This window comes from Dreissena polymorpha, chromosome 3 (genome assembly GCF_020536995.1).
Source record: "Dreissena polymorpha isolate Duluth1 chromosome 3, UMN_Dpol_1.0, whole genome shotgun sequence".
In the NCBI taxonomy this organism is placed as follows: Eukaryota; Metazoa; Mollusca; class Bivalvia; order Myida; family Dreissenidae; genus Dreissena; species Dreissena polymorpha.
In genome coordinates, this window is record NC_068357.1 from 117,308,482 (window position 1) to 117,325,691 (window position 17,210).

A 17,210-nucleotide genomic window follows, 5' to 3' on the forward strand; every position below is an offset into this window, starting at 1 on the left:
CCAATTTCGTATAAGAAACTAACATTTACAGTGCCTTTACATTAGATATGTATCGCTACATGTACCAGAACATGCTAATGCGTGTTGTTTTAGACTTATTGGGCGGATAAAACGGTATTTCTTGACATGTTCATGCTCAATATCAGGTTGTTCAAGAAGTTGTCCGTGTATAAGGGTCATGTGCGTTCTCAATATCAATCGTCAAAACCAATCGAAACTCAACTTCACCTTGAAAATAACGCCATGAGCAATCAATTTATCCATTTTGTTGTCAACCAAAATGCGTCTACATGAACAACTGGTACTTAAACAGTGCTAATTAGTGTGAAAACAGTGATATTATTGTTCGTCCGTGGTCAATTTCAATTGACGGTTCAGGAATTCGCGAAACATTCCATGAGTTATCTCCACACACAGACCAACCAGAGGAAAACGGTTGATACTCGCTGAAACTGCTTCCGGCTGGCCCTATGATAGGCGTCATCCGATTAAAAACAATAAGTAATAAGGAAGATGTACCTGTTTGAACACTCAATTTATCCATCTAATCGAGGCATCGGCGGCCATGTTTTTTTCAATTCTGACCACGTGATTCCCCGCATTGAGTATTGCATCCAACGCTTATTGTATTAATTAACACATCCTAAACAGTCTGGCGTATAAATTTATGGTTTGTTTTACTATGGAAATGCATAATATATGCATAACATTTGTGTTTGATCTAAGAAATAAGCTGAGTTGTCGTTCAATGTCGTCTCCCTTAGTTTTAATCTACGATGATATATTTCTTAGACTAGTAAATTGGCTCGATGAATTTAAGAATGAAATACGTAAAGTAGTAGGTATTACACTCCGATATAGTATCAAATGCAATGTTTCCATATTTTATTTACTCACAAGTTTGTTGACTTTGAATTGGGATTCTTTTGAAACGTCTGTGGGTCGAGATAAGTTTTAATTGATTATCAAAATAGGTTGTAGGTAATTTAGACAAAATGCGACGGTTTGAAAAAAGCCTGCACTTTATTACGTATATAAAGTTTTTTTGAATCGTTACAGCTAAATATTATAGCTAAAGATACCCAATGTACAATTATTTACAGAAATCGTAATTTGTGTTAACTTTTCATATTTATAACCACTATTGTGGATATGGACCTTAAGTGAATTAAATAGAATTATTTCGAAAAGATATTATAATAAGAGCGCTGTAGTAATATATAATTTAAGCCATTGGGAATAAATGACATTTTTTTCCTTAGAAATAACGGTAATTAGTTGATGTCTTTATGTTCCCATGATATTCAAAATGTGCGGAAGACTAAAGCATAATGCACTAATATTTTGCGGTGTAACTCTAACATATCGATATCATTCCCGCACATAATTTATTGGTTTATTAAATTTTATGGAACTAGTACGGGCATTACATTTTTGGTCATGTCTTTTAAATACCACAGAAAGGCATGTACGACAAAATTTGAGTAGAAGGTTGATACAAATAATTCGGAATTGTGGGCATTTTCGTTTTTCTTGCCTGTTCTATAATTCTTTTTAATATTTAGATTTACTACCCCTGTAATTCTCAAAACTAAACTTAATGCGTACGATATAATTTGAGAATGTTTGAAATCAGGGAAAGCTTCGCATTTTCCGTAGCGACTTATACCCCCCTCCCCCCCCCCAAAAAAAAAGAGAGAAAATATGCTGCCGACGTTTGTTAAAGGATTGAGATCTTATTATATTTGTTTAGTAAAACACAATTATGCAGGTATCTTTGCGAACACGTTTTTTGTTAGAAGCTTACATGTTAACTACTAAGCAGTATGTATCTACAATTTATGATAAAAAACATAAAGCATCTCACGTTAACTACTACGCAAAACCTATTTACAATTCACGATGTTATCCAATTATGCTTCACATATTTCAACTATGGTCTCTGGTAGCTCCTTGCTTTTCTTATTTGGTATGAATCTTATATAATTCATCAGTGCGTACTGCATTATCGCAAGCCAATTCATGGTAATGTGGCAAGTGATCAAAGGCACTATGATTGAAAATAACTTTCATTAATGCAGGTCATCCTCTAAACGTATGTCTATAAGCCCCATTATTTGTATAGCCGAGGAATCATAACATTTGCTTAACCAGTAAAATGCAGTCACATATAACGCCATATTACATGCGGCGCATCATCATCGCTATTTCAAGGGTGTTTTTCCGTGCGTTTTGAACTGGGTAAACTATGAGTAGTATATGTCGATATGCGTTCAACTATCATAATGCTTTGTACAATTCCTGCTATTCCATCTATATATGCAGTACTTAGCAGTAAAGCCCACGTTTAAACATTAACGTTTAAAAAATATAATTGATTAATTGGCACATATTCAATATTATTCTTAAGTTTGAATTTATACATTCATGAAATAACCGGAATACATATTCATCAGTGAGGTAGCGTTCTAATTTCATCCCACTGTCCGAACATGCAATCGGAATATACACTTGTGCCGATATGAATTTAAACTCTTAAATGCAATCAAATCTTTATTGCTATTGGTCTTACTTGATTTATATCAAGACATCCGAAACAATAAAACAAAAACAATATGCAACTCTGAATGAGGCATACTAAAAAACTAACAAATACAAACCAAATATAAAAAGAAAATAACGGTTTTAAGGTCAAGTTATAAACCATATTAGAGCACACATTCGCACTGTTCCGGTTCCGATGATTGAAAGCTGATTTTAGAGCATTGAAAAATGGGAAACTTCTATCGCAATAATTGTTAAATTTGTCATAAACATTGTTATTTTATATGCCTGTTATTGAAATAACTCGTTATTTGTTTTCCAATAAACATACTCAAGGGCTAGAATAAATGTAATTAGCTTGTTATGCGAAAGTATATGCAAGAACAGATATTCGTAATGTTGAATGTTTTATGACCTTTTGATCCGCATTCACAATAGAATGACGGATGAATGCTTTTTATTTAAATATCTCTTGAACATAGTGCCTCTAAAACGATCATAATTTATTTCTCCTTCGACGTTCTGCATATAATAAAAATGTGTTATTGCAACAAAAAGTAATCATTTATTCGATCACTAAAACCGGCGAATTCTAAAATAGTACAAGACTATTGCCAAACTGCTAATTGCTGATCGAATATGGGTCAAATAACACGGTACTAATTTCAACCGAATTGCAGAACCGAAAAAACGCCATATCGTGATTTCGTTTTACAACTGCGTACGAGACTTCTTCGGGATCGTGTAAAGAAAACGTTTATGGCTTGGCATTGAAACGAATGGTCTTGAATATGTTTATGAGGCTGTTAAGAAAGTTTAAACTTTAATGTTTGGATGTAATGCATGGTAAAAACATGTGGTAGTGTCCGCAAGTTTTGTCACAGTGTATATCGAATCATGAAGACTAATATTGGTCTAACCCTCAGAAACAATAACCAACCATAATAATGTAAAGCTTGCAGTTCTGATATTTTGGAAGGAAAATTGATTTCATCACAGAATCAGACAATTCTTACAGTAATCGTGCAAAGTCATCGTCTATGTCAATCAATATATACTGTAGGTACAACTCCTTTAGAAAATAGTATCAGACCTTAAAGTTATCATTATATACGTTTGTCTTTTTCTGACATGCGCACGGCATAAAACAGAAAGAACTCAAATCTGGAATAAAATAGACTTATAGATACTAAATGCAACCATAAATCTAGATGTTTGACCACAAGGAAAATAAATCGATGAATCTTGTAATTCAGCGACGGGCAAATCAATATTGTCTAACATTGTCATATCCCAACTGATTGACATGGCATTGGCATCTTATTGGAATGTGAAATATTTGTAATCTATATATTAACAAACATCACAGGACAGGAAAGAAGCATATTCCACACGATTCATAACCACATATTACCAAATCGAGTAATTAAATCAATCTCATGTTACAGTTCGTATTCGTTTGACCAGATGAGATTTTCACGTGATGTCATTTACTTTTCCTCGTTTGAGTGTATTTGCTTATATTTAAAGGGGCTAAAGCTTCAATATTTGATACAATTGAATAAACAATCAAAGTTTACGGAAATTCTTTATTAGTCAATATATATTGTGCAGAAACATGTTTAGCAGGTAGCTTCTTTGCTTTTATTTCCTGAATAATGTCTTGAAGCAAATGACAAAATGTATTGAGATTATAGTCTTTAGTATTAATAGTACGTTAAAACATAACGTTTTGTATTCTAGTCAATGTAATGCATCAGTTATGTAAAATATTTTGATTGAGCTTTTGTTAGGAATTAATAAATAGTATGTACTGAATGAATGACCTTCGCGGGTAAATGCAATAAACACTATGTTAAGTTACATTTTAATATACAAAAAGTTTGCTATTTTAAGGCCATACATATTACTCATACATGAAAAGAACGGGTTTAAAACGAACGCGCTTGAACTTACAAATTACTTATCCCCCTTTAAAGACCGTAATCTTTAAAAACCGTAATGCAGAAGGCTGGAGGACTTGGGGTCTCCCAGTAGCGTTAGGATATAGAGGCATTACTGCCCCGTCTTTCAAGCTAGAATTGAACTACATTAGACTCAACGGAAAAAGTGTGAAAGTGTAAAGAGCTCCTGCTTCAAGGCAGAGGAAGCAGAGATAGCAAAAGCGTACCATCCCAATATTATTCCCCTGAGTCGGGAGATCCTATTATTGCACTGGGGGTCGAAACGCTTGATTAATGTGACATCTGTGATGAATATGATTGCAGCATTTGATTTTGTATTTTTGCAAATGCTGATTTAAAATGCAATTTATGCTCAAGCTGGCATTCAGCATTTAAAGTCGATACTTTCTTAGTCTCATTGATTTTTTAATAGCTATCATCTTTTAGTTTTTATGTCTCAGGTCGCATAATAATCGATCGTTATTTACACATAACGTGTGATCATACCGATGTGTTTAATATTTAAACTCATATGTGTTATTACATTCAGTATTGTGATTAAATCAGGATTCAAGGGAAATCTTTCGAATTAATACTCAATTTGCCGCTATGATAAGCTTTATTGGATATAACTCTAATATATAATATTAGAAATACTGGACATAAGATAAAAACTAGATGTTTTCTTTTTTTAGTGATTTCCTTCATTTCAATTTATCAAAAAATCGATCCTTGTATCAATACAGAAATACGAAAACCCCAAAACCCACCCAGACATTGATTTATCCATACATCGTATAATACGCTGATTTTCTGAAAATAGTCACATCAATTATATTTATATTGGTTTTCAAGCACATTTCGTGCCCAGCCAGTATGGTAAATCTTCCTTTGGTCATGCAGATGCGTTTTGTACTCGAACACTTTCAAAACCTCTCCTCATTTCCACAAACAGTGGCGACGTGAATGGTAACATGTGCTTGCCTGATATTAACACTGTGCATCACAGACGCTGGTGTCAATTGATTCATGTTTGGACACACAAACAAATTCACCATTCGGTTGACGAAGATTCGCTTTCACACACACATTATATTTACATATTCTTTGGACAATTGCAATACGGTCTATTTTCCTTACATTTGTTGCTTCTGCAAATTCTTTTGACCATTAAAATAACGGCTATTTAGTTTCAAAGTGTGAGCTTATTTACCAACTTATTGATTGTGAAGTTACCACCACGGTTTAATTTTTTTTAAGTGGAAAGTAAAGAAGCTATACAATTTCGCAAAAAAATGGTCGCACATTAAGATTGTCCTGCTGTGGAAGTTTGAACGAAATTTGCCAAGAGTTTGTAGCGGGGTTCAGATTACCATAACAAATAATGGAAAGAGTCAAGCTGCTATAACAATTTACCAAAGACATCGCATCCAAATATCCATTCCTTACGATATTTTATGGCTTAACTTTTCTGAACAAATATAATTGACATACCGACACAGGTCAGGGAATATACGTTGTAGAGATCGCTGTAAACGTTAAAATTAGGTATACGTAGCGAAGGTGAGCACACTCGGATCGTGTAAGATCGTTTTAATAATATAAACTAACTGATCTGATTGTTTGTGCTCAATGAGGGGTTGTATGCTTACCCAGCCTCGTACAATATAATATTCCATACATATGGTTCATCATAAGGTAAAGCTGACTGGGTCAAAAAATTGGATTGATTAAGTTTTTAAATATGCATTCATCATGGAATATCATGGCCAGGACATGCATCTGTTAGTGTCTAGAAATACGGAAATGCGAGGAATAAATCGTTACCAAGCACACGGTGCTGTCATATTGATATGTAAGAAGTCAGATTTTACGATGATATCTAATACTTTTAATCATATGTCAGTACACATTGAGTTCACAATTAGAATTTCCTTGGAGAATACAATACAATTCATTTTCATTTCTCGCTAAGTGGCTCTGACCTCTAAGTTTTACAAAAGCTGTTCTGTAGAGTATGCACCTTAAAACTTCAAATTCATAGCGAGAAGAAACCCAATACGATTGACGTGCTCACAAGAAGTTAAATACACAATTGTATTTAAGATGGTATATGTTTCTTCTTCTTCAACTGATTTTTTCTGCCAGGAGATATGTAGAAGTTAAGTGTGTTTTTGCCTTTCTGTCTTCTTTATATGAAAAAAAACCAACACACTAAAACGTTGGTAACGACACTCTGGCCTTAACAAATCAACACACAGTTGCACGTCCTTACTTTTGTAAGAATAATCTGTATTACCGATAACGATAGTCATTTACTCTTCAAATATTATGCTGAAAAAAGATAACAATTGCAAATATTTTTAAATAGATTGCTGTTCGATAAGGTTCATACAGAAACACACTTATCTATGATTTTTGTGTCGACTTATGTTTTATTGCAATCGTCCGGATATCTGCTGATTGTTGCCTTCATATAATGTACGCCACAGAGCAGATATTAGTTAAACACGAGGTCAAGTTCGTTCCGAAATCGGTGATATTTGCCATCGCCTACATATTAACTGTCGGATGTCGCTCAAGTCTGATCCAATCACGAGAAATAAGACAAGCCTCGCCATTAATTGTATTCTAACCTTCGCCTCATGTATTTAAAACAGGCAGTAACAAGTCTCTCTCTTCTCTCTCTCTCTCTCTCTCTCTCTCTCTCTCTCTCTATCTCTCTCTCTCTCTCTCTCTCTCTCTCTCTCTCTCTCTCTCTCTCTCTCTCTCTCTCTCTCTCTCTCTCTCTCTCTCTCTCTCTCTCTCTCTCTCTCTCTCTCTCTCTCTCTCTCTCTCTCTCTCTCTCTCTCTCTCAGTATATATATACTGAGAAAACACCCGCTCTATTAGTAGTTTACCTGATTTATCTAATTTATCTATCTAAGAAATATAAAATAACCAAAATGATTAGCGCATTATGTCCAAGGATTCTTTTAATTTCATTTGACCACTCTTTGCCGAATCGGACCAAAATAAGATGGATTTATTTTTTCAACTTAGGGGACTTTGCTTCTGCTTGTTTGACTTGAGGTTCAATATATAAATATAAAAAAACACTGCCGACGGTTCACATACCATTTTGTTTGAATGACCAAAATGGCTACATTTTACAGGTGCGTTCAATTTACCAGCTTTCAGAAATATCTCGATTGACCATATATCTTGTCTGAAGAATATTATTCAACAAGTCGTAATAACTTGACTGAACTTCAATATTTTTATTCCGTATATCCACTAGCTTTAACAACGACATTCTGAAATTGACCTTAATTAATGGCAACTCAATTCACGTTGACGTTATACGTTAGGAACGAATATATATATTCATTACGCATAAGATTAACTATTTAATTGATACACGAACAGTACCAAGCGCTATTAAATGAACATTGACGAAAAGTCTTGTGATTATCACCGATGAAAATAATTGAATATTTAAAATGGTAATTTGTACAACTCATTGGCTATCCATTTACGACCAGCTAAGTACGTCTCTGATGACACATTTTGATTCCAATTTGTAATCGTGGTTGAGAACCCACTGTATAAATTGATGGATTTCAATGTACACAACATTGAAACGTTGTATGTGTTTAGCCGCAATTGTGCTTATACACCAACTGTTCCTATATGGTTTCGTTTCATGTTTGTTCACACACATATTTTTTTGTATACTTAAGCGTTTCCTACTCTCCATGGGATATTGAACCGTGTTTGTTGATTCAACATAAAATACCTTATACATTTTTTATTACAATGTATCCCCGTTGTTGGAGCAATGTATTGATCACACGACATGGATCACCCTCAACATTGTGAGCACAACTTAGGGCAACACCATTCATATATTTTAAAAAGTTGAATAAAGATAACTAATTAACAATTTATACGAAATTACATAGTGCATGTCAACTTTACTCTACGCAACAATGCAAACATGAACACATGTTTCACCGCTTCAAAATGAAAGAGATTACGACAGAAAAATTAAAATTGGAATTGTATTTGTATGGCCAAAAGCATCATACAAAACAATTATTAAGTAATAACCATGTATCACTGTTTTACTTACTAATGTTCACTATTTATGTTTTATTAAAATATATTCAACTAAATGTGTTATTATTTCTTCATATCAAGTATTTTACCTTGCTTCTGAAATAAACATACACAAACACACATACACGTGTATGCAAATTACAATTAAAAGCATTTTGACATGTTAAAGTAGAGTTTGTCCCTAGATTTGAAAATTCTTCTTGAACTTAACTTTAATGGTTTTCCTATATTGTTTTTAGATTTCTCAAATCCATTAAGATATATGGAATATATAATTCACAATGAACGTTCAGGAATGACGTTCTATATATAAACTAAATGAAAGTGAAAAAACACTTTTCATAAAATGCATACCATCCGATATGAACAAATTTAGTTGACATTTTTATTTTTTCAAAACTGCGTTGGAAGCGGAACACGTTTATCACGAAATAATTACTGACATCCATAGTAATGATATTATAACTGTCAGGACCGTACCTATTAACCGGAGAGGGAGTATGGGTTTACCCACCGTCCATCATGTTTGTCCATCTGTCTTGCCGTCTTTCTGTCTTCGTCTGTCTGTCTGTCTGGCTGTCTGTCCGGAGAATTTTTGATTGTGATTTATCTAAAAGTATTGAAATTGCTGGGATAAAATTTAGTTTACGTATAAAGGGAGATACCATAATTATGCCCAACCACCTTTTCCAACATAATGTCAGATCACTGTTATTATAGGTGTTCTGTGTGACAGTCTGTATTCTGTGTGACAGTCTGTAAATCCCTTTAGAATAAACATTCGTTATTTTCTGTATAGGCTGTCAATCTGCAAGAAAGTCATTTATTAGGCCGTTGTCTCGATGCTTAACAGAGATAAATATATACTTTTGAATATCCTAACAATTACACAATAGTTTTTAAGTGTTTGATTTAGATTTTATTTAAAAAACGAAAGTACGGTTGATATTCAAATGGATTACTTTTCTCTTTCCGGGATATTGTTTTAGTATGTTGATGCTGCATTAACAAATATAAGTGTATATGAAGTGAAAACACACAAAATAAACAACGGATGCGATAGACACCTATATACTGTTAGATGCCAATAATATCACTTTAAGTTTAAACATTAAATTCGAGGAGCGTTTGTTTGTCCCTACTCTGTAATTTCATTAGTGCCAACATGCTGGTTGTTTGTAACGATTGCAATTAAATTCAATTGGAAGCCTCTGATCTTAGATATCTTATCGTTTAAGCAGCATGTAATTAACATAATCTGACACGCGTTTTGAATTCAGGACCTATTTTGTAGAAGTCAACAAAGAAGTTCAAATGTATGTCGCTTATATAAAGGCAATCATATGTAATTGAGTGTTGTATTATTATATTATTATTATATTTCATAAAATCGAAATTTGCATTTTATATAAACCGCCATCTGAACTCGATTTTAGTAGATGAGTTTTTAAAGGTTTCAAGCGGTGATGAAAACGTTTAAGAAACTATATTATTGCATTATTCGGAAAAAGTCAAACATGGCTCAAAACATGTATGTTGATATCGAGTAGTTTTAGCTGTCTGTTACATAAAAACATTTATTGATGTACATTTATTTATTTATTGTATTAGTTTATAATTTTCTTAGATCATTGAAAAAGGATGACATTGGTATTAAACCACGCGGTATTGCATTTCATACTCAAAATGTTCTTTCGCAATTGAAGCATTTTCTAACTTCTAAATAATAAAAAAAAGCAAGCTCTTCGACGATAAATTCACATTGTGAGTGAAAATTAATAGAAATTTGAACAAACCCTTTTAATAAATTATTATACTTGCCTTAATTTTATAACATTTCTAAATAAACAAAGACGAATAATAACTGCATCCACCATCAAACCATAACCGGCGTGCAAAATGTCAAACCATTTGAAAATATTGCCCATTTAAGAGTGAGGTAATTACACTAATAGTCGATGTTGAATAGTCTTGTTTTTTATCTGTGAACAAATATGGTGTCCAAGTGATCAACTTGTTTATTTTTTGACAATACATTGTTCAGTAAATTTACCAAAGGTATGTTTTTTCTTGATAAAATGTAACGTAATAATAATTTTGCCCGTACCACTGCAAATAAATGTATTTTTAAAATAAACAGTGCAGGAGTATTTACATTAATGTACATGTTCTATGCAATATTGATAGTCGAAAAGTGTGAAATAAAATAAATTAGATGCTTATTCATATTAGACAATAAATTTGATACGCATACATATCTTCAATACATTTTAAAGAAGCCTTATGATTTTGTATTCACAACACATCTACATTAAAGCAAACGCAGCGAACATTTATCCATTTCTTACGAGTTTCCTTAACAAAACGCTATCGACCTTGGTTAAAACAGGCTTTTAACGCGCCATTCAACATTGTTGGAAAAACTTTATTGGATGTAACTTATTGTCACGTATGCTAATATCTATAATGTGTTGCTATTTACTTAACATGCCAGTCAAGTGTTGTAACATCACTAGTAGTTATGTCGTGGTGTTTGTAGGGTCAACGCTTTCATAACCTCTCATCGTTTCAGAAGACTTTGATAAACCGCATGGGAACAGGTTTCTGCTGAATAACAGGAATATGACAGGATTGCAGGCGCTGTTGAGGGGATATAAGCGCTGCAGCACGATGTAGTAACGAACATCCAGCAAGTTGATTTGGTAAACGTCAAGGATGTGAAACACTGTTGCCGGCAGCCAGCAAATAAAGAACGCTGAAATGTTTTAGAAACACAATTACATATTATTTAATATGCGCAGTATTGTTTTTTGCTAGGGTGGTGCGGTAGTCGAGTGGTAACACACTAGTCTACCATTCCAGAGGTCCACGGTTCAATTCCTGGTCGGGGCACTGGAAATTTCAGAAATGCTTCAAGTGTTTCCCACCAAACTAGAGATGAACTGGTATGAAACCCAGGTAATTATCGGATGTTTCGGTGCTATACACTGAGCACGTAAAGAAACCAAGGGATCTTTTCGCAAAGAGCTAGGGTATCGCACCCGGATTCCTTGTATATCAATACTGTCTTATATGCATACTGTCTCTTCAGCAAAACCAAACTACCCCATTGGAAATAAGTGCTTGCACTTTGATGGGTTATCCTTGACTGCAAGGTCTAAATAATTTAAAAAAAAAATCCGCTGTAAAGATAATTGTATTAAATATCTGACGGATAAGCATACTTGAACACATATGAAGGTATTTGTATGATTAAGTATCATGCACTGCGAATGAATTCGCTTATCTATTGGCTGAGCACTTTGACCGTTAAACAAATTGAGTTAGGTTCATTTATATATTTTTTTTTCAGAAAACAATAAAGTTCCATAACTTTAATTCCAAAGTCCCTAATCTTCTGATTAGTTTGTCCAAATAATTGAAGTTATTAATCATCTAAAAATTTAATAAAACTTATAGCTATTGGTAGAAATTCCAAAATACAATCGCTTATTTACCATTCTTTACCCACTCCTGTTTGTCTATACCCTTTAATACACATGACACTTACACTGATTGCAGATATTAATACATATGCAATATTAGCTACCACTATTAAGACAATGCAAACCATGTACCGATAGTAAATCTAGTATTTTTATACGATTTATATTTAATGTTGCTAAACTGGTATATAATGGAATACAATACGTTTAAACAAACTGTTCGAATACAAATAACACATTGGATTTAAGTACCATCTTGATATTAAACGTTCATTATGTGGTTAAATGCATTCTTTTGAAAATATTGTTTATATGCCTTTGTTTTATAATACTTCTTTTAAAAAAGGCAATGGATCTTTATTTAAAAAAATACTTGTATGAGTTAGGTATGCGATGTTTGTGGCCTATTGAATAGTTTTGTTTTGCCTGCAAAGAGTGTTGTTATATTTCAGAATCGGAAATATATGCATCATGACGGTCACTTATGATATAATTTTGTGATCCAAATAAACTTGCATAGTAAAATAAAGCGAATAATTGTTTTAATGCACATGTCAAACTTATATATTCCTTTTGATGTTGTTGCAATGCAAACTCTCGATGCAACTGCCAACATGACATGTGTCATATGCTTCATACCTCAAATTTTGTTAGTTGTGTGAAATATTGTTACGGAGGTGCAGACTAATTCTAATGAGGTTCAACAATATATTGCAGTAGAGTTATTATATTTTAATCAAGTGCATAATTTAGTGGTTATATTTGTAATGTGGTATCAACTTTAATGATGTACATCATACATTAAAATACAATTAAAAAAAGATTCTTACCAAAGCATATTATCAAAGTCATCTTTATTGTTTTGATTCTTGCTTTTGGTAGTAAACCATTGTTTTTGGTTTTGTGACATGGCTTGAAAGTAGAATCTGCAATAATAAACATATCATTTCATAGGCATATCATTCTGGCTTAAAATGTTACTTTAACGCTTTCTTAAAATAGTATTTGTTATGACATGCAAATTGTATACTCATTTAAAGTATAAACATATTCAAACTAAGTAAAGCACTTTACAATAAAGATTGCATCCGAATTAAACAATTAATGTACATGTACAAGTAATCAGATTTTGCATTCTTTATTAGTGTCCCGTTATATTTATTATTAGTTAACCCTATGATAAATTGTGTCAATGTAAATGTATGTTAATTACATACATTTTCTCTATTGATTACATGCTATTGTATTAGAAACCGACCATAGTAAATGTTCTATTGAGAGCTAAGAAACAGTGACCAACATGTGGCAACTAAGAAACATGCCAAATCTTGGAGACAATACTACGTGTTGGTTATTTTCGATGCAACAATCGTAGCTTAACCTTCTGATATAATGTTCATTTCTGTAAGATTTTTGCTTTCCCTCCAGTGCTTCCAGACCACAAGCGTGATGCCAATGTAGCAGACTGAGACAGCGAGGAATGGAACAAAGAACACTAGCAGCAGTGTGAACCCGACATAAAGCTGAAATTTAATTGTAACCAATTGTGACATATTTTTTTATATAAAAATACCTTATTGAGCAATTAAAAAAATATAAAAACTATTTTTAATAAAAATTTCGTGACTTAGTACCATTTTTTGGTGAAGTTCAAAGTTTTCATTATTTTTATTTAAACAATATCATTTGAATGAACATACAGTATTAGAAACGTGTTTATTAATACAACACGCACATTTCCAATTAAAGCGATATATTTTGCGAAATAAGTAAAAACAATGATTTGTGACACACATTTTACACGAGATCTTTATTAAAATTAATTCAACAATTGTATTTAGTATGGTATGTAAGTCAGAGTCTTGCGAATCTAAATGTTGCTTTGGCAAATTACTTTTCACAGTGCGTATGTATGGTGTTGTTTGAAACAATTTATTTCCTTCTGCAAAACTATTTAGAAGAATGTTTACACACCTTCCATCCAAGGTCTGTTGTGATAGTTATGTCACAGTAGTATGTAGTTTCATAAAGAACAGCGCCCGTGTACGGAAACGTCCACACAGGGACCAGAAGGGCCATTACCCATGAGCCGATAATTATGGCCTTGTAGGGACGATACTCTGCAATTTGAAAAAGTTGAAAACAAAATTGCGACTAAGTACAAAGTCAAACACAAAAAATATAGGTACTCTTACTGTTTGTAAAATGCCCTTTCTATATTGATTAACTTATATAATTCACTTTATGTATAATATGTACAAATGTATAATGTGATATTTAAATTACAGAATCAAATAACGTTAACATTAATTTAGCACGCTTATATTCGAATCTAGACGTTACGAAACTTTTTTATCAAATCATAGAACTGATATGTTGATTGCGCAACTGAAGAAAAGCATGTGTATTTCACATAATATACCTCCAGTAATTGCCCTCAGCGGATATCGTACAGCCAAATAGCGGTCCACGCTCATTCCAATAAGAAGATTGTTGGACACGATAAGGACCACAAACGTAGAATAGCGCCAGGTACGACACATGACGTCACCCAAGAACCACTCCCCTCGCAAAATACCGTTGAATACCCCGTCACCAAGGACGCTGACTAAGCCGACACAAAGGTCTAAAATATGAGAGTTAATAGAATGTTCAGTTCAAATATCGGACAGCAGTGCTATAAAAAACCTTTGATGGATTTCTTCCATAAAACATACCTTGCCTACGTACTGCAGTAGTTTTGATAATGGCTTTACATAGAGATCACATATTTACAAATTATACTAGTACTTGTTTTTGGCATAATGCGAACCACCATTGCTAATGTGTTTAAACTATTCAATACAAAAAATATTGAGAAACAGTCACTGCACTGTACATTTTGCAGCATTAATGTTTATTTAAATATGATGTTAAATTATAGCAAATGCTGTTGATGCAGAAATTATTATGTTTGACTAATGGTCAATTGATAACTTAACTGAAAATAACCTAACCGTGCATTTCAAATGTAATTACCAGCAATAGCAAGATGGAATATGAAGAAGTGAAGCCTGTTGTTGCCTTTCTGTCGTGCTAAGATGAAGATGACAAGACCGTTGAGAAAGATGATGACTGCCGCCATCAACAGACATACCACTGAGATGGCAACATACGTTACCTGCAAAAGAAATAAATTGCTCTGTGAAGAGGGGGTTTAATGAATGTGCGTAAAGTGTAGTCTCAGATTAGCCTGAACAGTCCGCACAGGCTTATCAGAGATGACACTGTCAACCTTTCCTGGATTTTTGCAAAGACAAGACTATCTGCAAACGAAAAATATCATAAACGCGGAAAGTGTCGATCCTGATTAGTCTGTGCGGACTGCACAGGCTACTCTGGGACGATTCTTTACCCACATGCATTCAACCCCCTACAACTGAACGCTATACGTCTTGACATGATTGTGAAGTAATTATTTGTTTCACATTGGTAAATAAAGCGCCAGCTAGAATCGGGTCACGTGTTGGTAGATTTGCATGTAGATATTGTTGCTATTTAATATGTAGAAACGATTCAGTCGGTGATTTTATCCTATTCGTCTAACATCAAAGAGTTTAACGGATCAAATATGGTAAGCTACATTATATGTTCGACCATTCATTTGTGTTTGTAAAATGCTTTTATAAATCTTACATGATTATTTAGCATGTTACTGATCATTGTACGAAAGATGTTAAAACGCAATAGCTCGTGTAATTAAACCTGATTTCAGAGATTTTAACGGTGTATAATTCCCAGGACAGTTTTCCAAGATTTTTTTATCATTTTCTCATCCATCTTTACATTAAACAGTTAATTGGAAGCAATACTCATAGCGATAATATGAATATATAAAGACCGAGGCGAAACGCTTTCAAATGAAACGAACTTGATGAACGCATTTATTTAAATTAAGACTCAAATAAAGACCTTATTGCGAAACGCATTACCAATACGTCGATTTATCTCACTGATCAGTATCTGTTTTATATAAAAAGGCAGTTTATTTGGCTTATTTCTCGTAGCTGTTAATTACTTGTTTCCTTGTAGGTCAGGCCCTTTACTATATATGTAGCAACTCAAAATCGAGCCTAGTGGCATTTGGTCCCGAGATTATATTGACTGTGTAAGAGTATGAATATTGCAACTGAGCAGCGAGTATTTGTGTTATAACCAAAGCCGGGACTTGCACCCAGATTTCTTCTCCCTCGAAGAAGGAAAAGCGTTCTGCGTTGAACTACTGTGGTTGTGTTAACACGTTTCATACAAGCTACATGATCAAGAGGTGTCACTCAACGTTTTATACGGGCTTGTGACCGTTCTTTTCACAGCAAAATGAAAAGAGCCGCTTTACCACCTTGCAATATGCAATACGGACTAGCATACTAGCAAACAATATAGCCTTTACTTTTGCCATGCATTAACGAAGAAACATTGGCCTTTCGGCGATGGCTAAACCTCAGAAATCCCATTTAAATAGATATTTTTTTCACATCTTGCAGAAATGTTCTGTTGCATAATTTCTCAAAATATCCTAAATCAGATAATATACAATAACATGTGGACATCTGTTCCAGTATCTTGCAAGACGAATAACTATTTGTGGAGCTGTAACATAGCACAACATTAGATATGTTACTGCCTTTCAACTGTGTTATTTTATCAAATATATTTCATTGATCAGACACGACAGATTTTCATTTCAACTTCACGTGAACAAAACACGTTCGTATCAAACTGCAAAATCGCATTGTAGTGATTGCAGACCAGCTGCTGCTGAGAATTTTCTTCTACTATACGAATGTGCCTACATATCTGTTACATCAATGCATCATATACTAGTATTTTATCTTACAACCAAACCATAGCATTGAAGTAATACTGCTTTTCAAACAGCGCTTGTTAATATCAACCTAGGTAGCAAACTATGCGATCGAGTGTAGATTTGGCCAAGAGGCAAAAGTAGTTAATATCGCAAACTGTTATGTATATAGATTTTTTTCATCCATATTTTGTATTATGTGTGAAACAAAACTGCAAACTACTGTGTACACTCGAAAGCTTACAAACGAGATGATTGACCAGCGCTTGTCAATATCAACTCAAGTAGCTAACT

At 33.5% G+C, this 17,210-nt stretch overlaps 1 protein-coding gene across 1 annotated transcript; it reads right to left on the reverse strand.

The window, feature by feature from the left end:
* Positions 1-13,449: 13,449 nt before the first annotated feature.
* Positions 13,450-15,775, reverse strand: LOC127872533 (cardioacceleratory peptide receptor-like). The gene is made up of 5 exons (XM_052415857.1): positions 15,749-15,775; positions 15,092-15,233; positions 14,496-14,699; positions 14,048-14,193; positions 13,450-13,596 (listed from the first exon to the last, which is right to left on the reverse strand). Exons 1-5 carry the CDS (start codon positions 15,773-15,775, stop codon positions 13,450-13,452), a joined length of 666 nt encoding a protein of 221 aa, XP_052271817.1.
* Between the last annotated feature and the right edge of the window lie 1,435 nt (positions 15,776-17,210).

Coding starts and splice junctions, on each gene's coding strand:
- LOC127872533 (XM_052415857.1), bottom strand. CDS start 15,775: ATGATCAGTAACATGCTAAATAATCAT. Junction 14,194..14,495: donor GCTGAGGGCAATTACTGGAG/GTATATTATGTG, acceptor TTCAAATTGCAG/AGTATCGTCCCTACAAGGCC. Junction 13,597..14,047: donor CAACAGACCTTGGATGGAAG/GTGTGTAAACAT, acceptor ATTAAATTTCAG/CTTTATGTCGGGTTCACACT.